Genomic DNA, 23,457 nt, shown 5'->3' with positions numbered 1-23,457 from the left:
TAAATACACCCGGGTTCCTAACCTCGCCGCGACCTGAGCTACCAAGTCTCTGCAGCAGTTGTTTACTCTGGGGTCGGGAAGTTCACGTGCCCATGAAATGTCCTCTTTTCCCAAAAAGGAAACACTCTCCCCCTTACGCCGGAATACCGACAATTTCCAAGCAGAGAATGCCGCTCCCACCTGCATGAGTTCCATAGTATGCTCAACGCTGAACTCCCTTGACCACAGATCACCTACAAATGAAGGGGACTCCCTATGTCTCGGGCGAAGACGGTGATCAACCCGGATCACCAGAGACATGGCTGTCTCAAGGGAAATGGGGTCTCCTACAGGGCTCAGGCGTCCTTCACCCTTATTGTAAGCCCCTCACAGAGCAGACTACGGAGTGCGGGGTCATTCCACATGATATCCATGGCCCACCTCCGAAACTATGAGCAATATTCCTCCGCCGGCCGGTCTCCTTGCTGGAGTTGGCGCAGTGTGGACTCAGCTAAGGAGACACAATCGGGATCACCATATTTAAGGCCCAGTGACTGAAAAAACCCTCCACTGTTGGAAGCGACTGCGAGTCCGACAGGAAAGGGAATGCCCATGCTTGAGGATCACCCTGAAGGAGCGAGAGTACCACCCCCACACATTGCTCCTCAGTACCTGAGTAATCCGGACATAACTTGAAGTATAATTTACAGGCCTCTCAGAAAACTAAAAACTTGTCACGCCCCCCAGAGAACCTGTCAGGCAATGAGACCTTGGGCTCCACTATGGTTTGCCTGAGAGATGGGATTCCCACACCAGATGTATTAGGGGACTGCAAAACCACTGTGCATAAATCCGCCACCTCCAGACTACGCTGCTGCAATTGCCCCGTCAGAGCAGTGATTGGATCCATAATGGAACAGAAAAAATAGTTACGGTCAGAGCTAATGTCACTGCATGGTTGGTTGGTTACCAGGGAAGAGGGGCTCCTACCCTGTCCCTAACACTAGGGGGAGCCCTAGCTTGCCCTATTCCCTGGGATAACTCTGAAGGTGAGGATGCTGGGGTCTCCGTTCTCGCCCTAACTCCTGAGTTAGACCCCCGTCTGTTTTCCTCCCCCACCCAGGGAAGGGGGCGCTACTGTGCACCGCAGAACACTCACCCAACAAACAAGGCTACACAGACAGGGGTAAACAGAAAACTCCAGGCACACAAAATATTCACTCACATATAACAGAGGGAAGCACCAGGGTATGAAGGTCGGAGAATAAACCAAAATGTAGAAGGATAAGGAATTACCATGCGTACAAACCAAACAACAGTCTCTGATAATCCTTCCAACTCTCCTACTTATAATAACTCCTCTCCCTCCGTTAGCCATGCAGCAAAAGCTAGCTCTGACAAGGACTAAAATCAGAGCCCAGATTATAAAGGGAAAATGAGTGGCTAACCGAGCTCAGCTATGAGCACCAAGATTTCCAACATGGCCGTTTCACTCCTGTTCTGCCAGAAGAAATAAAACATGTCTTAAAATGAAGGAGAAGTGCTTCTTCTCAGAGCCGAAGTAGGAGCCCTCAGACGCTGCGGTCCTCTGGCTCCACCGCATTGCGGTATCCCTGTGGCAGTACTACATACTCCTAGATTTGGCTTGTTTTGGTAAGCCAGTTATTCCAGAATGAAAACCACACCCTGTGTGTGGCTCTTTTGGCAAGAGTCAGGCGGCCATATAACTCGAACCTAGATCGCAACACAATGCTTGGACTGGCCGTCGACTCTCCCATCCCATGTGTGATAGCATGTATTTCTATGCAGCTGTCACGCTCTGTGGCGCCAGCCTCCCTGTGCAATTCCCATCCTCCTCTCCACCAGCAGGGACGCCAATTCACTCACCGCCCTGGTCCTTGGCCCGCACTTCCTCCTGCTGCTGCTGTCTACCGGGGTCTGCGCACGTCTGGCAGATCACTGGGCACTGCACTAAGGGTGCGCGTGCACCCCTGGTCTCTCAAAGAGATAGAGCGCAATGTCCTATAGTGTCCCCACTTGAGAAAAATAAAGTTGGATCCAAAATGGCTGACTTCAAAATGGCCACCATGGTCACCACCCATCTGGAAAAGTTTCCCTCCTCCCATATACTAATGTGCCACAAACAGGAAGTTGATATCACCAACCATTCCCATTTAATTTAGGTATATCCATATAAATGGCCCACCTTGTATATTCATGTGAACTGATAGGCAGCACAGTGGCTCAGTGGTTAACACGGGTGCTTTGCAGTGCTGGAGTCCTGCAATCAAATCCCACTAAGGACAACATCTGCAAGGAGATTGTTTGTTCTCCCTGTGTTTGCGTGAGTTTTCTCTGGGTATTCTGGTTTCCTCCCACACTCCAAAGACATACTGATAGAAAATTTAGACTGTGAGCCCCAATGGGGGCAGTGATGATGACGATGACTGTAAAGCACTGCAGAATATGATGCCGCTATTTAAGTAAACATAATAAAATGAATGTGTGCAGTGAGCAGATAATTGCGGTATAGAAAGAAATGAACTGGAGAGAGGCGGCTGGTATGTTAGGAGTTAACCTCTCTTCTGGAATTGAAGTGAGTAAAATAAATAACCTTAGCCTAACATAGATACTAATACAAAGACTACAACATTGCGTCATTATGGGTACTCCTGTTACATACAAATATATAAAGTAATATTTAAACATACAGAATATTACCTGTTCTCATTACAACAGCTTTCACATAGTTTGAAGACTTGGTCTGGATGACTTCAGTCCCACAAAACAGCACATGTCTCTTGTAATCATGCACACTGTGGACCTTCCATGGTTCTGTGTTGTTTATATTTGGCAGTGGAGTCTTAGTTACTGGGATACTTTCACCTAAAACAATATGAAAAAACACACCGAAAGTAAACTAAACTATATTAATTTTCAATACTTATACATGTGTTCTAATCTTGTCTTTTAATATTTAAATCTAATTTTAATATCTTTAATGAAATACCAGATAAACATAAGGGCAACTTACAAAACAAACAAAGGGCAAAAGGGCAAAAAATACAAACAACATACAGCAAACTGTGGGATCTTCTTGTTAAAGGAAGACATAGGTTTATGTATAGTATTGGTATGCAAACAGATTTCAGCAGACTCTTGCCATCTTCCTAATGAACAATAGACAACTGCATGGTGTAAGAAGGATTGTAAGGGGGCTCGCTTATACTGACGTACAATACGGAGGAGTGCAATGCGATAAAACATCGCTCTGACCAATGTTATTAAATGAGTCAGTGCTCATCTGCAAGTTTTTCCTCAGCTCTAATCGGACTGAGGAAAATAATCCATCATGATGCGATTGACTGCGTATATCGGACGGGACTCAATAATGCAAGTCTGTGGGTGCAATAAGAAAAATCGAATGGCACACGAACCATGCGTATGCTGCCCGATTTTTATGGACACATCACAAAGGAACCCGACATTTCATCAGCCAAGTACAGTAAATTCACACCAGAACCCTCAGAATAGAGAGGTAGACTGTAAGTATTGGAGAGATAGACACCTCTCCATTACTAATCCCAGGGGTTGATGGCAGCTGTGATTTTTGACAAATCACAGCTGTCATCAACCCCAACTACCATTACCCTGATTGCCACTGCACCAGGGCAAATCGGGAAGAGACAGGCAAAGCGCCAGAATTGATGCATCTAATGTGATGCGCCACTTCTGGGGCAGCTGTGGGTTTATATTTTTAGTCTGGGAAGGGCCCAATATCCAGGGACATTCCCAGCCTGATAATAAAAGGCCACAGCTGTCTGCTTTACTTTTGCTGGTTATCAAAAATAGGACGGACCCCACGTAATTTTTTTTACATTATTTATTTATTTAATAGGTTAAATAAGGCTAACCACCCTTTGGTGCCACATGAAAGGCATTAAAGGGTGTTAGCTAATTATATGTAATGGGCTTTATATGAAATTATATATCTACAGGATAGATATCTATCTTTCTAATATCTTTATATCATCTATAATATCTTTATATAAAATTGCTTTTTTAGTTTGTAAACTAGCTTTAAATTACATAGAGAATTACAGTATGTAAAAGATGATGTTAAAAATGCATTGTATACGGTTGTCATATGGATGGTAGGTGAGAAAAATCGCATTGTACTCACATGATTCTCACCTTACTGTTCAGAAACAACATCAGAGCTATTTTTTATATGCTAATGTGAGTGAGACCTAAAACCACTCAGAGTAAGTCAAAAGGAAAATTTCCTGCTGGTCTAGTCTACTTTCTGGCACTTGATCTAAGCATTACATTACAATAAATGTTACCTGTAAGCATGCTTTCATTGACTATACATGCTCCACTGATCAGCAATGCATCACAAGGGAGAAGGGAATTTCTTTCAACCACAATGACATCTCCGGGAGCCAGGTGACGGGATTCCTCATGGGAGACACCTGCAATGATTATAAACCATGTAATACATTAGAAAGACACAATCAGAGGCAAATAAGAATTCTAACTTTTTTGAATCTGGCTTTTGCAACTTACAATTATAACGCCAGCTTACTTATCAATCTAAAGGTAGGCAAAACCTATTATAGTAAAATTCCTCATACACATTAATATCTGAGAATCCCCACAACACTCTAATGTTGAGCGACAGTCTAAAAACCTATCATACGCATCAGATGAACGGGACAACAAGGATTAGGTAAACTGGATATCCATGGACTGATGAACTCTTGGTCAACAGTTCATAACAGTAGGTAGTCATCAGAGAGTTCGGAATGCCATTTTAAAATTGCTGTGCACTATGCTCATTTTATGGGGTGCTTTGGAGGAGCTATTTAAGGTGGTTCCGGGGAAGAATCTGCTTGAAAACGAAGCTATGTGTAGATACACTTAGGGTATATGCATATGATGTCTTTAAAATGCTGGCACAGCCACCAAGGTTTTCCTACACGAAGCCACTTTAGAATGAAGGCAGCAGTCTGTTTCCTGAAATGGCTTTGAAGACGGTTCTCCCATCAGTTTGGTGGCGGCTCTACCGCTAGCTTCTTTTTTCTATAGTTTAAGCTGTAACTAGTGAGCAGCTTCCCAGCAGAAGCTGACCGGATAATGAACATGCTACTTCTTTTACCTGCTTCACGCTTCCGTAAAAAAAGATTGAACATGTGCACAGCAATGTGTTGATATTGCTGTGCATTAGGTTCATTTTTTTTTAGCATTCTTGAGCCCTTTTTCAAGCAGAATCTGCCTGGATAAAAAAAGCAAATACATTTACCTATAGGCCATGTGCACGCATTGAGTATTTGGTGAGTTTTTTACTTCAGTATTTGTAAGCCTAAACTAGGAGTGAAACAATCAGAGGAAAAGTATTAAAAAAAACATCACCACGTCTGCATTTTTACCCATTCCTGGTTTTGGTAAGAAGTGGTGACGTGTTTCTATTTTACTTCTCCTCTGATTGTTCCTCCCCTGGTTTTGGCTTCCAAATACTGATGTAAAAAACTCACCAAATACTCAATGTGTACACGTGGCCTTAGTCTTTTTGCTGAGTTTTTGAAATGGAAAATCTCCAAAATCCTCCTTGGGAGTTTCCTCTCCAAAAACTCAGCAAAAAGGCTCAATGTAAGCACACCCTTAATGACATTTTTTTTATTACCTAGGACTGAATTTTGCCTCATAAAACTAGAAAAATCCAGGCATACATTTTTCCAGTCTCATGACTCCTGAAAGTGTCTATTGCACATTCTAGACATTTTCTGCAGATTATGCTCAATGAATCACAGTTTCTACATAAATTCAGTGATATTGCTCATGCACGAGTCCCTCTGTATACAACATTTTTATATGAGAATAAGAAATAAACAATGGCTATTTACAAATATTTATAGAACTTTACCAATTCAAGCCATTAGACTTTATAACTTTAAAAAAATATTAATAATAAATCTCCAACTTTTATTACAAAGTACCAAAGTCTGTGCTGAATAATTTCCTAATATAATTTTATAGCACACAGAGCTTCTTTTTTCTAATACTGGAGCCATTCCCCCTGCATAGGGGGGAGCTTAAACAGGTTGTCTCAACTTCTTAAATGGGTAAAATTGCTTGTAAAAACAAGCAACTTTGCAATTTACCTCTTCTTATAAATCCTCTCTGTTCTCAAGAACAGGGAAATTTTACATTTTATAGTTAACTGCTTGTTGCTTTGGCTACTGGCCACCTCTGCAGTCCATCAGAGGTGGCCGGTTTGCTAGGCATGAAGGATGTGCTTGAAAGCTGTTTACTATACAGCTGGCAAGTGCAGCTCTGAAGCAGGCCGGACTGCTGGTTCGGTGCAGCTCTGTAGCAGGCCGGACTGCTGGATCGGTGCAGCTCTGAAGCAGGCCGGACTGCTGGATCGGTGCAGCTCTGAAGCAGGCCGGACTGCTGGATCGGTGCAGCTCTGAAGCAGGCCGGACTGCTGGATCGGTGCAGCTCTGAAGCAGGCCAGACTGCTGGATCGGTGCAGCGCTGAAGCAGGACGGACTGCTGGATCGGTGCAGCTCTGAAGCAGGCCGGACTGCTGGATCCGTGCAGCTCTGAAGCAGGTCGGACTGCTAGATCGGTGCAGCTCTGAAGCAGGCCGGACTGCTGGATCGGTGCAGCGCTGAAGCAGGACGGACTGCTGGATCGGTGCAGCTCTGAAGCAGGCCGGACTGCTGGATCCGTGCAGCTCTGAAGCAGGTCGGACTGCTAGATCGGTGCAGCTCTGAAGCAGGCCGGACTGCTGGATCGGTGCAGCGCTGAAGCAGGCCGGACTGCTGGATCGGTGCAGCTCTGAAGCAGGCCGGACTGCTGGATCGGTGCAGCTCTGAAGCAGGCCAGACTGCTGGATCGGTGCAGCGCTGAAGCAGGACGGACTGCTGGATCGGTGCAGCTCTGAAGCAGGCCGGACTGCTGGATCCGTGCAGCTCTGAAGCAGGTCGGACTGCTAGATCGGTGCAGCTCTGAAGCAGGCCGGACTGCTGGATCGTTGCAGCGCTGAAGCAGGACGGACTGCTGGATCGGTGCAGCTCTGAAGCAGGCCGGACTGCTGGATTCGTGCAGCTCTGAAGCAGGTCGGACTGCTAGATCGGTGCAGCTCTGAAGCAGGCCGGACTGCTGGATCGGTGCAGCTCTGAAGCAGGCCAGACTGCTGGATCGGTGCAGCTCTGAAGCAGGTCGGACTGCTGGGTCAGTGCAGCACTGAAGCAGGCCGGGGGCAAAAAAAATTGCAAATAAGAAATAAAAAACGAGCTTGTATACAACATTCACCCTAACTAAAATTATAGCAAGCTTTCTTTTCCAGGGTGTAAGATAACAGCCATGATATATACGTTGTGGCAGATTCATTACGAAGCAAAAACTGTTGCTTTAACAAGTAAAAGTAAATGTAATGTAAAGGAAAATTTGTTTAAAGGGAACCTGTCATTTAAAGGGACTCTGTCAGCACAGAATGACTGTTCAATCTAAGTATAGGTACTCGGTGCATCATGGCAGTGCCAAATATTAAACTACACTTTCCAACTACGGCTATGTGCCCACGTTGCGGACCTGAAGCATATTTTTTACGCTTCTCCCTGGCGGGAAAATCGCATGCGGATATTACATGCGGTTTTCCCGCCAGGTAGAAGCGTTTGTGAGGCGTCTTTGCATGCATTTCCGCATGCGGGTTATCAAGCACTTCTCCAAGCATCACTTGGAAAAGTGCTTGACAACTTGTTCAGAATGGTAAAAAATAAAAAAATAAACTTATATACTCACCTTCTGATGCATTCTCTGCCCCGTCCGGAGGCTTGAGCGGCTCACGCTGTTGTGTGCAGGACCTGCGGTGACGTCATTGAGTCATGTGGTGGGTCACATGACTCAATGACGTGGCAGGTCCTTCAGACAACAGCGCGACGGAGGGAAAACATCAGAAGATAAGTATAAACTTTATTTTATTCTTTTTTTTACAGGTTCTTTGGTACCCAGGTCTGGAGGAAAGTCTCCTCTCCTCCAGACTTGGGTACCATCCGCACATTGATTCCGCAGCGCTTCCGCAAAATTAATGAACATGCTGCGGATTTTTGACTGCAGCATATACGCTGCGGAAAAATCCGCAGCATGGGCATTGACATTGCGGAATGCCATTGGGGACCATGGGGTGCGGATCTACATGCGTTTTTCAAGCGTTTACGCTGCGGAAATTCCGCAGCATATACGCTTGAAAAACGCTACGTGGGCACACAGCCTACTTGTTTTACCTCTATCTCCACCCACCCACACACACCTTCTTTGGTTGAAGGAGGTTGATTGGAGAGCCGAGAAGGGCGGAGATAGAGGGAAAACAAGAGGGTGGGAAAGTGTATGTAAATATTTGGCCCGCCATGATGCACAACGCGCCTGTACTTGGTTTGAACATCCATTCTGTGCTGAAAGAGTCCTTTAAAAAAAAATGCTTCATTTGTAGGTGGTGAAATATCATGTAAAACTATGCAACAGAATTTCTGTGCAGAAAAATGTGCTTAAACTATTTATAATGTTATTCGCATCACTTCTACTTTACAAATCTCAAAGTAAAATCCAAACCTTAACTGTTCTATTTTGAATTGGATCAATTTCACTTACACGTTTGATTCATGTTTAACTATTATAGTGTATGATGCCGTTCACATGTCTTTGTATTTTTTGACAACCTAGTGATCCACATTAAAACAAGGAGACATGTCCGATTTTGATCCGAGTCACAGCTCAAATTTGCCCATGCAAGTCTATGAGTCCATGGAGAAAAAAAAAAGAACAACCCTCGAATGCCATGCATATGCTGTCCAATTTTCATGTTTTTTTATAGAAGTATGAGAAAACTTATATCCAAAAAAAACACTGGTGAAACGCTGTTGGTAAAAACTGACACACTGACCAAACACTGATGAAAGTCTGATTGAAAAAAAACTGATAAAAAACAGTCTGTTGTTTTGCATTCTAGAAAAATCAATGATGTCTGAATGGGATCTAGCAGGGCAAATCATTGTGAGAAATTCCCATGCTCATGAGATTTAGCATAATCCTGCAAATACTGTACAAATTGTGTTCACTTTCTAAAGTAGTGACTGCACTGTAATTATCTTGTGGCCTTTAGAATAATTAGTCTCAAAGCTTCTGGTGGTGGATATTACTTTGCATATTGTGTTTCCTTCAGAAAGATTATACTTTACCTGTCAGGAACGTCATGTGAACATCCCTAAAGGTACAGGCTTGAAGCAAAATAGTTGTGCAAAGTTATACTGTACATAGTTTAGATTAGCTATGTCCCACATAATAATAACAACACTCTCCTAGGATACAGATGAGTCACTAGCTGTAAACTGGTGGGGTGGAACTACACATATTAACAATCATTACACCCTAAAAGCATGGTGGAGATTCTGCATTCACCTCCTGGACTATCAGATTTAGGGTTCGCTTACACTAGTGTATAACATCTTATGATTCTCCCATGCGAGCGAATCAGATGCTATATGCACATGACCCTCGGCTCAAACTCAAATGCAAGCGTGAGTCGAGTGTCATTTTACTGTGATCCAAATACAAATGAACAGGCAAGCAGCACTGCAGCGACTCAGTCCTTGTGCAGAGACTCCAGAAGCTCGACCTCATCAGCTGGAGCAATCAATCTTACCATCGGGTGCGACTCCCTCCAGAAACAAAGTAAGGTACAATTCATACATGAAGAAAGCGAGGTGGCACACCGATGTAATAAAATCTTCTTTCATTCCATTTCCATTAAAAATGCAGGGAAGCGGCACCTTTTGCGGACGGCGGACGTTTCGCGTGTCTATCACGTTTCCACGGGTCCAGGCATTTTACTGTGATCCGATTTGCTCACATGCGAGAATCAAATCACAGGTGCGGAGAAGACGGAGAACTTAATTTCTCCCATCTTCTCCATTGTGTGAGTCGGCATATATCGGATTGCACTCGGATGACCCACAATGTTAAGGCCCCGTCACACTAAGCGATGCAGCAGCGATCCCGACAACGATACGACCTGTCAGGGATCGTTGCTGCATCGCTAATACATCGCTGGTGAGCTGTCAAACAGGCAGGCTCACCAGCGATCAGGGGAGCAGCGATATCGTGGAAAGAATCGTTCCACGATGTCCTGCTCCCGGTTACCAGCCTGCTGAAGCAGGAGCAGGCTGGTAACCATAATAAACAGCGGGTTACTAGGGGCACACGCGCACCTAGTAACCCGCTGTTTATCATGGTTACCACTCTGCTACGGTGAGCGGGAGGTTACCGCTCACTTTAGCAGGCTCATAACCATGATAAACAGCGGGTTACTAAGTGCGCGTGTGCCCCTAGTAACCCGCTGTTTACCATGGATACCACTCTGCTACGGTGCGCCGGGAGCCTCCGCGCACCGTAGCAGAGTGGTATCCATGGTAAACAGCGGGTTACTAAGTGCGCGCGTGCCCCTTGTAACCCGATGTTTACCATAGTTACCAGCTAGATCGTTGGTCCCGCTGGTCACACACAGCGATGTGTGCTGGCCAGCGGGAGGCCAACGACCAAAAAATGGTCCAGGACACTTTGCAACGATCAGCGACCTCACAGCAGGGGCCTGATCGTTGCAAAGTGTCACACACAGCGACATCGCTGGTGAGGTCGCTGGTGAGTCACCAAAACCGTGACTCAGCAGCGATATCGCTATGTGAGACGGGGGCTTTATACTACCGAGCGGTGCCGAGTATCATTCTTTTTCTCATGCCGAGTCGGCAAATATTCATGCAAATGCGTGAACGTGGCCTTAAAGGCATTCTCTCAATTTCTTAAATTGCTTTAGTTTGTTAGACAGCATAAAAGTCAGCAAGTTTGCAAATGACTTGCTTTTTCTATCTGCTGTCATTCTCCTGTCTGCAATGAGAGCTTTTATCATAGAGCCAATCTCACGTATAGTTCATGTGTCATGTTTGAATTATGCATGAGATTGGTTCTATGATGTGGACACTTGATTGGTTCTTTGCTGTCCTATGATGTATGAGCCCATGCTTTAAAAAGCTCAGTACTTTGGTTTGTGTACTCATTATAGCCCCATCCTCCTGAGGAAGCCCTTGTGGCGAAACTTGTTGGGGTGGCTATGTGGTGATTGATTTTATAAAGAACAAAATGTGCCAGTGAGCATTAATATCAGTGATTCAGTTGAGTTTTGTATAGGTCATGAACTGCAGTCATGATGAATGAAAATAATGAAAAATAATTAGTATCTGAATCAGTGCTGTGTATGTAGATCAGTGTGATCAAATATTAGTTAGTGAAAACACTGACACATTAGAGTGTTTTTAATACTTTATTACTGTTTTCATTTTAGAAAATACTAAATAAAAGTCATGTTTTAACACATCCCTAAAATTGGGTTTAGTTGCCCCTTTTGGGTAATATGGTATTTATTAAATACTTAACGTGTGCACATAGCCTTATCTCACCAAGGGCAAAAGGATCGGCAATCTGAAATCAGTCATGCCGAACCATTCTATCCCTGACATCATCTGTCGGGGGAGAGTCAGGAGATCCCAAGACTGTCGGCCGATATTGCCAGGTTTTGGCCAACAGATTTGAATGTTTTCATTTACTGACACCAAGTATTTTAGATACTGAAGTTGCAAATTTTTTAATGAATAACCTTTTTTTAATAGGAAACCAGAAAATCCCTTTAAATGTTAAAGATTTTTGCTTCTACAGGAATGGAAAACTGTCAACAGTTTGATATTTGTCAGCTGTGAATAATGCAAACAAATGTTGGTTTACCCACAGGATCACCCTATGGCACACGGCTATTGTAAAAGCTATGTAAAGCTATTGTAAGCAAATGTCACATGTAGCTGCTTACACAAAATAACTCCACAATGATGAATGAAGCTTCCCTTCTTTATCACAGCACCTGCAGGATTTTCATCTACACACAAGTGTACGTATATGTAACCAATCTATATTCTACTGTCAGAAAATACTTTACAAATCCAGGGGCTTATTCATGAACTGGTGTTAATGTATATCTCACACCGTGGTTATATTGTCTCTCTGGATTACTGTTCATCCCTTTCTCTGCGTTACCTGGTCTTATTATACTGTCTCTTTGTATTTAAATTGTTTTCAATAAAATTATTTTTTTACTAATAAGGGGGTCATTTTTTAACTTTTATAGCCTGAGCCTAGCAGTCAGGATTTTGCTCTATAACACAAGAATATTTGTACTAAAACCAAAAGTCCAGCTTTTCTAACAATTATCGGATGGACAGAGCAGTATCCTCTATCAGACTGTACTGAAAAGTTTAGGCTACTAGTTATGGTGCAGTATGGTGCTGGTAGTTATCCTTTTGTTATCACTTCTTGCTATCTAACACATGCAGATTTCATTGTTGTATCTTGTATCGATTTTTAGTCTGGGTTCATCAACCATTATTATCACCAGAGGAAGCTTTTTCTGGAATACATGGGATAGCCAATCAAATAAATGCAATGTATGGACTAGGGGGTCCAGAGCAGAGACTTCCTTCACTGTGAGGCTCATATGCCCTACTAGAGAATATGACAAGGGGGTGTTTTTATGAGAGAGCAGCTTTTAATACTTGGAGTTCCAACTTTCTAATATGCATTTTATTTAGGATCCAAACTGATCAAGGGGATTTAGAAGAGTTTCGTAAAGGCCCCATACACATTAAAGTCTGTCAAATCCAAAGATTTTTCTGTGATCAGCGGACCATCTGATTTGTATGGGGGGTGGACTCTTTTGTATGAAGAGGAGATAAGCCGCCACCAAGAATTGTATAGCAACAGCTTTCTAGCTTCTTCTCATTGAAAATACATGAATGCGTGGCCAAGTTGGAGGAGATAGCAGTTCTCCGACAGCTAATTCATGTGTTTGGGCACCTTAAGAGAGTTTCCAGATCATATTATTCTATAAGACTGGGACTACATGGCGACTTTGTAGCCAAATACAAGTGAATGGGGTCACATTGCGACTCCCAGGGTACTGCGCCAATCAGGTCACAAAAAAAACACAGACAGGGTTGGACTTCTTGTGACTTGCTTGTCACGGTCGCAATGCAACCCCATTCACTTGCATTGCGCTACACCTAGGGAACCTAGGGAACTTTGGTTGCGCGACAGATGTTGCCCTAGCGTAAGTGCTCTCCTATACTCAAGGATGCCCATGGAATAGAATGAGTGAGGCATTTACTAGGGGGAGATGTTCAGGACATACACATATAAGTCAACTCTGCTCTTTGTCAAAATTATTTAGGAGTTTTTCTGTTTTTTTTTTAAAGGAGGTCTTGGGGCACAACGACTAATCAGAGCTCAGCTGGAAAGCATCACCATTACCTAGTGGATCTTCCATACATACATTTTCTGTTACAAAGACCAGTGGTTTAAAAGTCATTTAGTACATATATACATTAAGAAAAGACAGAAAAGGTCCGAAAACCCAAGCAAGTGCACCCCCTCTACAGGAAACTCACCTGTCTGTTTTCCGTATACAGAAACCTTGATGTTATTATGAGATTCAACTAGTCTGTGCAGTTTAACTGATTGCTGTAAATTGGGGGAAGCAGATGTGTGTACAATGTTAGAACAGCAAGGCAAGCTTGATAATGCATTATTCTGTATTATTAGGGAAAAAATATACTCATTATTAAATACAGCTACTGTACTAAACGTGGTGCTTGTAAAAGGGGTGTTTTTCACCTTATAGAAATTAATTAATATTTAATTAAAAGTAGTAGTAAGTAATACATTTTTAATGAAGCCGTTTGTGTGTTCCCTGTCCAGCTCACATGCAAAATGCAATAATTATTACATGTCAGCATGCAATTTATGTTACGGGAAGTAATCATGGCAGGAACTGAGTCATTGTGAAGATACAATGATTGCATAGTCACCAGCCTACTGTCATCGGTGGTGTGGCAATATAGGGTGGAGTGTTCCTGGAACCCATTTTGCATCAGGGACCAAAGAGTTATAGCCCGGCCTGCAAGTGATATTTGGTCCCTCCTGCTTATATACAACTTCTATTTGTATACAGGTATAAAAATACAGGTGTATATTCTAAGAACTAATCTAAGTTACAATTTAAAAAAAAAAAAGGGAGGAAACTTGAAAATATTTTTCCCTTTTTTATGTTTATGATTTCGGACTAAAAGTCACATAAAAACACACTATTTTTGCTACCTAAATTGATATACTACCAAATAAACACATACCTGTCTTAATGTGTACACAGACAAGCCAATGCAAATCACAGACATGATTATAATGGCCACCGAATATTCAATGTATTCTTCAGCAAACCATAGGCAAACACTGAACAGCTGGAAGACATAGAATGGACTCAGCACCTGAAATAAAGGAAAATAAATATACAAATAATCCATTATGTAACTGCTTTCCAATGTGATTAAAGCTCTGGACCAGCTACTGCAAAATAAATGACTCCACAATGTAAAAATAATAATACAATATAACATGCCAAGCTACAGCACACACAAAAAAGGTCTAAAAAAGAAAATGCACAAAAACAATTAAGAGTAATCTAGTTAGAAGGGTTTTGATATTGATGACTTTTATTGATTGGCCTGATCTTATTCATCAGTATCAGTTCAGTGCTGTTAATACGCCCAACGCTCCCATTAATTAACATATACATAGAATTAAAATAAAAAAAAGGTATGCGGCAAAGCTGTCACAAAAAAGAAGAAGACAGCAAAGGAGATGTTTTGGGAATAACACCCCAAGCGTTATCCGTGTTTCATCAGTGTTTGGTCAGTGTCAGTTTTTATTATCAGAGTTTCAACAGTGATTTTCATGTATGGATAAATAAAGTTGTAAAGCTTCTCCTATACATCACAATGTTAGTCACAGACTGCACAAAGCACATTGATGCCATCCATGTGCAGTCCAGGATTTTCACAGACACAGACTTGTATTGGTAATTTTCATCCAAGATCCTGCTAAAAAAAAGGACATGCCTCTATGATTTTTGCACAGATGCAATGACATATAACAGCTCCATAAATTATAAAAGTTACATGTTCTGTCCGTGAAAACTAAGGATAGAACACACACGTGAAAAATAGACATCTGGACAGGGCCTTAAGAGACGTAAGACAGATATCGCCATAAGGCCATGGCCCCACTATCAGTATTCGGTCAGTATTCGTCAGTATTTTTTCTCAGGAGTGGGAGCCAAAACCAGGAGTGGGTGATAAATGCAGAATTGGTGACTTGTTTCTATTATACCTTTTCTCTGATTGTTCCTCACCTGGTTTTGGCTCCCACTCCTGAGAAAAACTATTGACCGAATACTGACAAAATACTGACAGAGGGGCCGTGGCCTTAATGGGTTTTCACAGACATGGGCTATCCCCAGAACCCAGAGTGGAGGGAGAGATTCGCCCCACTACCAAACCTGCAAATCTCTCCAAAATTAAAAGCCCATGTCGGCCACTAGGAGACGTAAGACAGATATCACCATAGGCCACGGCCCCACTATCAGTATTCGGTCAGTATTTCTTCTCAGGAGTGGAAGCCAAAACCAGGAGTGGGTGATAAATGCAGAATTGGTGACTTGTTTCTATTATACCTTTTCTCTGATTGTTCCTCACCTGGTTTTGGCTCCCACTCCTGAGAAGAATACTGACCAAATACTGATAGTGGGGCCGTGGCCTATGGTGATATCTGTCTTACGTCTCCTAGTGGCCGACATGGGCTTTTACTTTTGGAGAGATTTGCAGGTTTGGTAGTGGGGCGAATCTCTCCCTCCACTCTGGGTTCTGGGGATAGACCATGTCCGTGAAAACCCATTAAGGCCATGGCCCCTCTGTCAGTATTTTGTCAGTATTCGGTCAGTAGTTTTTCTCAGGAGTGGGAGCCAAAACCAGGTGAGGAACAATCAGAGAAAAGGTATAATAGAAACAAGTCACCAATTCTGCATTTATCACCCACTCCTGCTTTTGGCTCCCTCTTCTGAGAAAAAATACTGACCGATACTGACCAAATACTGATAGTGGGGCCGTGGCCTATGGTGATATCTGTCTTACGTCGCCTAGTGGCCGACATGGGCTTTTACTTTTAGAGAGATTTGCAGGTTTGGTAGTGGGGCGCATCTCTCCCTCCACTCAGGGTTTTGGGAGTAGCCCATGTCCGTAAGAACCCATTAAGGCCACGGCCCCACTGTCAGTATTTCGTCAGTATTCGGTCAGTATTTTTTTCTCAGGAGTGGGAGCCAAAACCAGGTAAGGAACAATCAGAGAAAAGGTATAATAGAAACAAGTCACCAATTCTGCATTTATCACCCACTCCTGGTTTTGGCTCCCACTCCTGAGAAAAATACTGACAGAATACTGATAGTGGGGCCGTGGCCTTACTTGTTTCATAGCCAAGCCCATAATTTTATATATGAAGCTTAAAACAACAACTACAGAAAACCTATTATCAAAATCAGTATTTACTAGTACATAAAAAAGGGAATTCTGTAAGACTTGCCCTTATAGGGAATCATTTCAGGCCATTTGCACTGACAGCGCCATAAAGTAGTGACAGCGATACTTATTTCAGCAGATTTATGTGTGAAGATGCTGGCATTTTATAGAACTCACAATTTACTAGTTGCAGCTTAATGTATTTATAATATCCACCCTCCCAATTCAGATTACAAGTTTTCTCCCTATGCACAGGTTAAGTTCCCACGATGAGTACTTACTAAGTTTTTGAAGCTATGTAATTTCACTGAGTAAAAACGCAGCACCTTACAGTTCCTGCAGAATGGATGGGATTTATAGAAATCTTATGCCCACTGCTGCGGTGTGAGTCTCAATCTGCAACATGTCAATTTCTCTTGCAGACATGCTGAGTTTTATGTGCAGATTTTCCCCATAGTATTGCACTAGCTTTGGAAAATCCGCAAAGAAAAAATGAATATGCTGTGGAAATTCACTAAAAATGCAGGTAATCTACACAGAAATGTCTTAGGCTGTGTGCCCACGTAGCATTTTTCAAGCGTATATGCTGCGGAATTTCCGCAGCGTAAACGCTTGAAAAACGCATGTATATCCGCACCCCATGGTCCCCAATGGGATTCCGCAAATTCTATGCACATGCTGCGGATTTTTCCGCAGCGTTTATGCCGCGTTCAAAAATCCGCAGCATGTCATTTAATTTTGCGTTTCCGCAAGCGGAATTGCCTTTGTCCAATGCATAAAAAACGCAAGGCAATTCCGCATGTGGAAAACGCGTGATAAACGCGCGAAAAATGCGCGATAAACGCGTGCGGAATTCCGCATGCGTTTTTCCGGGAGAGGACTTGCATTTATGCAGCAGAAATTTTCTGCTTCATAAATGCAACGTGGGCACATAGCCTTAACAAAGTTTTGTCGAACACTAAAAAGACAAAAAGTATCAAAAACAAAGCAGCTTAATTTCAAACATGACCTACTAATAAGAGACAACAACTGCAATAAAAACATATGTAAAAAAAAAAATGCACCCAACAACAGAATGAAAAAACACAAGTAATCTAACTTAGCCAATAGGTGCAGAAATGCTGTAATATCAAAACATCACAAATACTCATTGTGTGAACGTAACCTGATAGGGGTATAAGCATTCAATCACTGACCGGAGATTGGGGAGAGGCCACAATTAACCCCTTCATGACCTGAGTGTTTTCCGTTTTTGCATTTTCGTTTTTTGCTCCCCTTGTTCCCAGAGCCATAACTTTTTTATTTTTTGGTCAATATGGCCGTGTGAGGGCTTTTTTTTTTGCGGGAGAAGCTGTACTTTTGAACGCCAACACTGGTTTTACCATATCGTGTACTGGAAAATGGGAAAAAAATTCCAAGTGTGGTGAAATTGCAAAAAAAGTGGAACACCGCAGTTGTTTTTTTTTTTTTTTTTTACCACGTTCGCTGAATGCTAAAACTGACCTGCCATTATTATTCTCCAGGTCATTACGAGTTTGTAGACAGCAAACATGTTCTTTTTTATTTAAGTGGTAAAAAAATACCAAAATTTGCTAAAAAAAAAAAAAAAAAAGTAGCCATTTTCTGACACCTCTAGCGTCTCCATTTTTTATGATCTGGGGCCGGGTGAGGGCTTATTTTTTGTGCGCCGAGATGACGTTTTTATTGATACCATTTTGGGGTAGATCTGATGTTTTGAGCTCCCGTTATTGCATTTTACTGCAATGTTGCAGTGACCAAAAAAAAAGTAATTCTGGCCTTTTGAATTTTTTTCTCGTTACACCGTTTACCGATCGGATTAATCCTTTTTTTATATTGATAGATCGGGCAATTCTGAACGCAGCGATATCAAATGTGTGTATGTGGGTTTTTTTATTGTTTTATTTTGAATGGGGCAAAAGGGGGGTGATTTAAACTTTTAGATTTTTTTATTTTTTTAAAAAAAAATTTTTTTTACTTTTTGTTGCTTTTATAGTCTCCATAGGAGACTAGAAGCAGCACTTGCCTGCTCAGTTCTGCTGCATACAGGGAACGAGCAGATCCCCTGTATGCAGCAGATTTGTTCACTTGTTATGAGCGCCGACCACTGGCAGCATCAGAATGGAACCACAGGGGATTTTGCTGCAGACAAGAATCACTTCTTTTCGTATTTTATACCAGCCCTTTTAAAAAACAATTTCAATTTCCTTGATAAAACCATTAAAGCTGTATTCCCATCTCCAAGATCCTATCCTAATATGTAGTAGAGGTAATAATAATAATATTAGCAAATAACTCCAATTAGAAATGTAGTATAGTTTTTCTGTTTCGCTATGCCTCTTTCCTCATGTGCAGGCATTGCAGGACCTTAGGTATCCATGCTTACGACCACTGACATAGTGACAGTTAGTTAGCTAGCTGTAGTAGTCGTAACCATGGATACCTAAGGTCCTGCAATGCCTGAACATGAGGAAAGAGACATAGCGAATCAGAAAATCTATACTACATTTCAAGTTGGAGGTATTTGCTAATATTATTATTATTACACCTACTACATATTGGGATAGAATCTTGGAGATGGGAATACCCCTTTAAATTTCACTAGGGAATAATCAGAATGTGAACCTATATCTTTAATAATTATAGTTGAAACCAGAAGTTTACATACACTATATAAAAAGACACATACAGTGGGGAAAAAAAGTATTTATTCAGCCACCAATTGTGCAAGTTCTCCCACTTAAAAAGATGAGAGGCCTGTAATTGACATCATAGGTAGACCTCAACTATGAGAGACAAAATGAGAAAACAAATCCTGAAAATCACATTGTCTGATTTGGAAAGAATTTTTTTTTCAAATTTTGGTGGAAAATAAGTATTTGGTCAATTACAAACAAGCAACATTTCTGGCTCTCACAGACCAGTAACTTCTTCTTTAAGAGGCTCCTCTGTCCTCCACTCATTACCTATAGTACTGGCATCTGTTTGAACTTGTTATCAGTATAAAAGACACCTGTCCGCAATCTAAAACAGTCACACTCCAAACTCCACTATGGTGAAGAGCAAAGAGCTGTCGAAGGACACCAGAAACAAAATTGTAGCCCTGCACCAGGCTAGGAAGACTGAATCTGCAATAGGCAAGCAGCTTGGTGTGAAGAAATCAACTGTGGGAGCAATAATTAGAAAAAAGAAGACATACAAGACCACGGATAATCTCCCTCGATCTGGGGCTCTACACAAGATCTAACCCCATGGGGTCAAAATGATCTCAAGAACGGTGAGCAAAAATCCCAGAACCACACGGGGGGACCTAGAGAGCTGTGACCAACGTTACACAGGCTACCATCAGTAACACACTATGCCGCCAGGGACCCAGATCATGCAGTGCCAGACGTGTCCCCCTGCTTAAGTCATTACTTGTCCGGGCCCATCTGAAGTTTGCTAGAGAATATTTGGATGATCCAAAAGGGTATTGGGAGAATGTCATATGGTCAGATGAAACCAAAGTAGAACTGTTTGGTACAAACACAACTCGTCGTGTTTGGGGGAGAAAGAATGCTGAGTTGCATCCAAAGAACACCATACATACTGTGAAGCATGGGGGTGGCAACATCATGCTTTGGGGCTGTTTCTCTGCCAAGGGACCATGTACATGATCCATGTACATGAAAGAATGAATGGGGCCATGTATCGTGAGATTTTGAGTGAAAACCTCCTTCCACCAGCAAGGGCATTGAAGATGAAATGTGGCTGGGTCTTTCAGCATGACAATGATCCCAAGCACACCGCCAGGTCAACGAAGGAGTGGCTTCGTAAGAAGCATTTCAAGGTCCTGGAGTGGCCTAGCCAGTCTCCAGATCTAAACCCTATAAAAAAAAACTTTGGAGGGAGTTGAAAGTCCTTGTTGCCCAGCAACAGCCATAAAATATCACTGTTCTAGAGGAGATCTTCGTGGAGGAATGAGCCAACATACCAGCAACAGTGTGTGCCAACCTTGTGAAGACTTACAGAAAACATTTGACCTCAGTCATTGCCATCAAAGGATATATAACAAAGTATTGAGATGAACTTTTGTAATTGACCAAATACTTATTTTCCACCAAAATTTGAAAAAAATTCCTTTCCAAATCAGACAATGTGATTTTCAGGATTTGTTTTCTCACTTTGTCTTTCATAGTTGAGGTCTACCTATGATGTCAATTACAGACCTCTCTCATCTTTTTAAGTGGGAGAACTTGCACAATTGGTGGCTGACTAAATACTTTTATTCCCCACTGTATGTATGTTTTTCTCAACATCTGACATGAAATCAGAATAAACCTTTCCCGTTTTAGGTCAATTAGGATTACCATAATGTTTAATATTTGCCAAATGCCAGAATAATGATAGAGAGAGAATATTTTAAGGCATTTTTATTACTTACTGCAAAGTCAAAAGTTTACATACATTTCATTAGTATTTGGTACCATTGCCCTTAAACTCAATGACTTGGATCAAACGTTTGGGATATCCTTCCACAAGCTTCTCATAATAGTTGGTCGGAATTTGGGCCCATTCCTCCTGACAAAACAGGTCTAACTGATGAACGAGGCACTTCCAGGTATCTTGAAATTGTACCCAAGGATGAGCTAGACTTGTGCAAGTCCACAATTCTCTTCCTGATATCTTGGCTGATTTCTTTAGACTTTCCCAAGATGCTGCACAAAGAAGCAGTGTGTTTCAGGTGTGCATTAAAATACATCCACAGGCGTGTCTCTAATTAACTCAGATGTTGCCAAAAAAAACTATCAGAAGCTTCCAAACACATGACATCATCATATTGGCAGTCCAAAATTGTTTAAAGGCATAGTAATCTTAGTGTATGTAAACTTTTTACTTTGCAGTAAGTAATAAAAATGCCTTAAAACATTCTCTCTCTCTCTCTCTCATTATTCTGGCATTTGGCAAATATTAAAAATTATGGTAATCCTAATTGACTTAACACGGGAAAGGTTTATTCTGATTTCATGTCAGATATTGAGAAAAACATGCATATGTGTCTTTTTATATAGTGTATGTAAACTTCTGGTTTCAACTTTGTCATTTTAGATCCAAAATTGTATACCAATTCATTTCTTAATGTATTATCATAGCGGTTGGAGCTTTGTTGGTTCTCATAATGGAGTCGGAGCATCGAAAATCGAGATCTCAGCTCGACTCCGATGCCATTTTATTGAAGGCCTGAAAATCAGACTTGGAATCTCACACTGCAAACACGGTAATGCGCTGCCCAACCAATGATGGAGGCGAAGGCGTGACATTTCAAAATGGATGCAGGAGCCAGGCAGAGGGGCCAGAGCAGAAGAAGACCCAACCCCCCAGGCCCAACATGATCCACAGAAGACATTATCGAAAGAAAACTTAACACCATGATTGAAAAAGAACAACTGATCAGATTCCTTCAACAAAGGTATCAATGTAATCAGTCTAATAGCCCCATTATGGTCATACTTTTACTTTATAGTGATAAATCCTGCTAACAGGTTCTCTTTAAAATGTGGTTCAGAGGAAGCGAGACAAAGGTTACACACCCTGCTGTCAGAATGAGCTCACAGATGAAATTCACTGTAAACTCATTCTGCAGCCAACTATGTAGGGTGATACACTGAGGCTGTAGAAGCCAAACAGTCCAATTTTTTTAATGTAAGAATTTTCTTTAGTGAAAAATAAAAACAATTAAAATGATACCAGGTGTCCATATCATTTCTATAAAAGTGCTACTAGTACACAACAAATCCACTAAATTGTATAAAAATTGTCACACAAGTGACAAGAGAGAAGTGTCCACATTTAAATAAGATTGACAACGTCCCGGTTAGTCTATATCATAAGAAGAATATAACTTTTCTTATTGAGATAATTTAACCACAGAAGTGAACTTTGATCATATAAACATTCTTACCATAGCACCTTTTTATGGCATCTTCTAGATGCTTTTTATATAGGAGCGGGAGGGGAGGAGTAAAGAATCTCATGGAAAAAGGGTATGTGCTACATTACTGTCTGAGATTGTAGTTCATCAAAATGCACAAAAAATGTAAAATAAATATAAGCATATTTTTTAGGATATTTTGGACCAGAAATTTTCAGACAGAAAAATCCTAATCAATAGTTCTGTGTGAACATACTCTTATTGAGTCAGTGGCCAAAAGTGGAGCTTTGATTCAAGCCAAAATGCTTCAATAACCGACATGTTGCTTCTTTTTCCAAGGAGAAAGTGCCAAATGAATAAAGGAGCGCCATGTGCACTACAGATATGTTTCCCCAATGATATCCATTAAAATTACAATAATATTTGAAGCTGTATTTCATGTGGATTTTGCAGCATTTAAATCCACGTCATAAAACTTTGTGAGAATATACCCTAAGGTAGAGTAAACACTTAGGCTATGTGCCCATGATGCAGAAATGCTCTGGATTTTTTCCTGAGCGTTTCTGCATCTCCCCTGGCAGAAAAAAAGCATGCGGATTGTACATGCGTTTTCCTGCCAGGGATATGCGGATGTGAAGCGTTCTTCACATGCATTTCTGCATGCGGGTTGACAAGCGCTTTCCAAGCGATTTTAGCATCACTTGGAAAGTGCTTGTCTACTTGGTCACACTATATAAATCCATGCAAAAGGCATGGATTTATATAGTATGACCTTAAAGAATGGTAAAAAATAAAAAATAAATCTATACTTACCTTCTGATGGCCCCCGGAGTCTTGCTTCGCTCCGTCCTGGCTGCCGGCAGCTCGCGGTACACTACACTGAAGGACCTGCCGTCACATGACTATGACGTCAGCGCAGGTCCTTCAGTCCATCGCGAGTTGCCGGCAAGTGAAGACAAGCGCACCGGGGGCCATAAGAAGGTAAATATAATACACTGCTCAAAAAAATAAAGGGAACACTCAAATAACACATCCTGGATC

At 41.8% G+C, this 23,457-nt stretch overlaps 1 protein-coding gene across 1 annotated transcript in view; it reads right to left on the bottom strand.

Moving 5' to 3' along the window:
• Positions 1-23,457, bottom strand: part of LOC141259317 (probable cation-transporting ATPase 13A4) — a 184,094-nt gene that overhangs the window by 108,960 nt on the left and 51,677 nt on the right. Inside the window, exons 7-10 of the mRNA XM_073675071.1 lie at positions 14,271-14,405; positions 13,530-13,602; positions 4,326-4,454; positions 2,701-2,865 (exon numbers count right to left, since the gene is read on the bottom strand). Of these exons, the coding sequence (XP_073531172.1) occupies positions 2,701-2,865; positions 4,326-4,454; positions 13,530-13,602; positions 14,271-14,405 (502 nt within the window). The remainder of the gene's footprint in view (positions 1-2,700; positions 2,866-4,325; positions 4,455-13,529; positions 13,603-14,270; positions 14,406-23,457) is intronic.

This window comes from Phyllobates terribilis, unplaced genomic scaffold (assembly GCF_046119375.1).
Source record: "Phyllobates terribilis strain yellow unplaced genomic scaffold, ASM4611937v1 Scaffold_3__8_contigs__length_932513732, whole genome shotgun sequence".
NCBI lineage: Eukaryota > Metazoa > Chordata > Amphibia > Anura > Dendrobatidae > Phyllobates > Phyllobates terribilis.
Note: the sequence above shows the minus strand (reverse complement) of the source record. Positions and strands in the feature narration are given on the sequence as shown.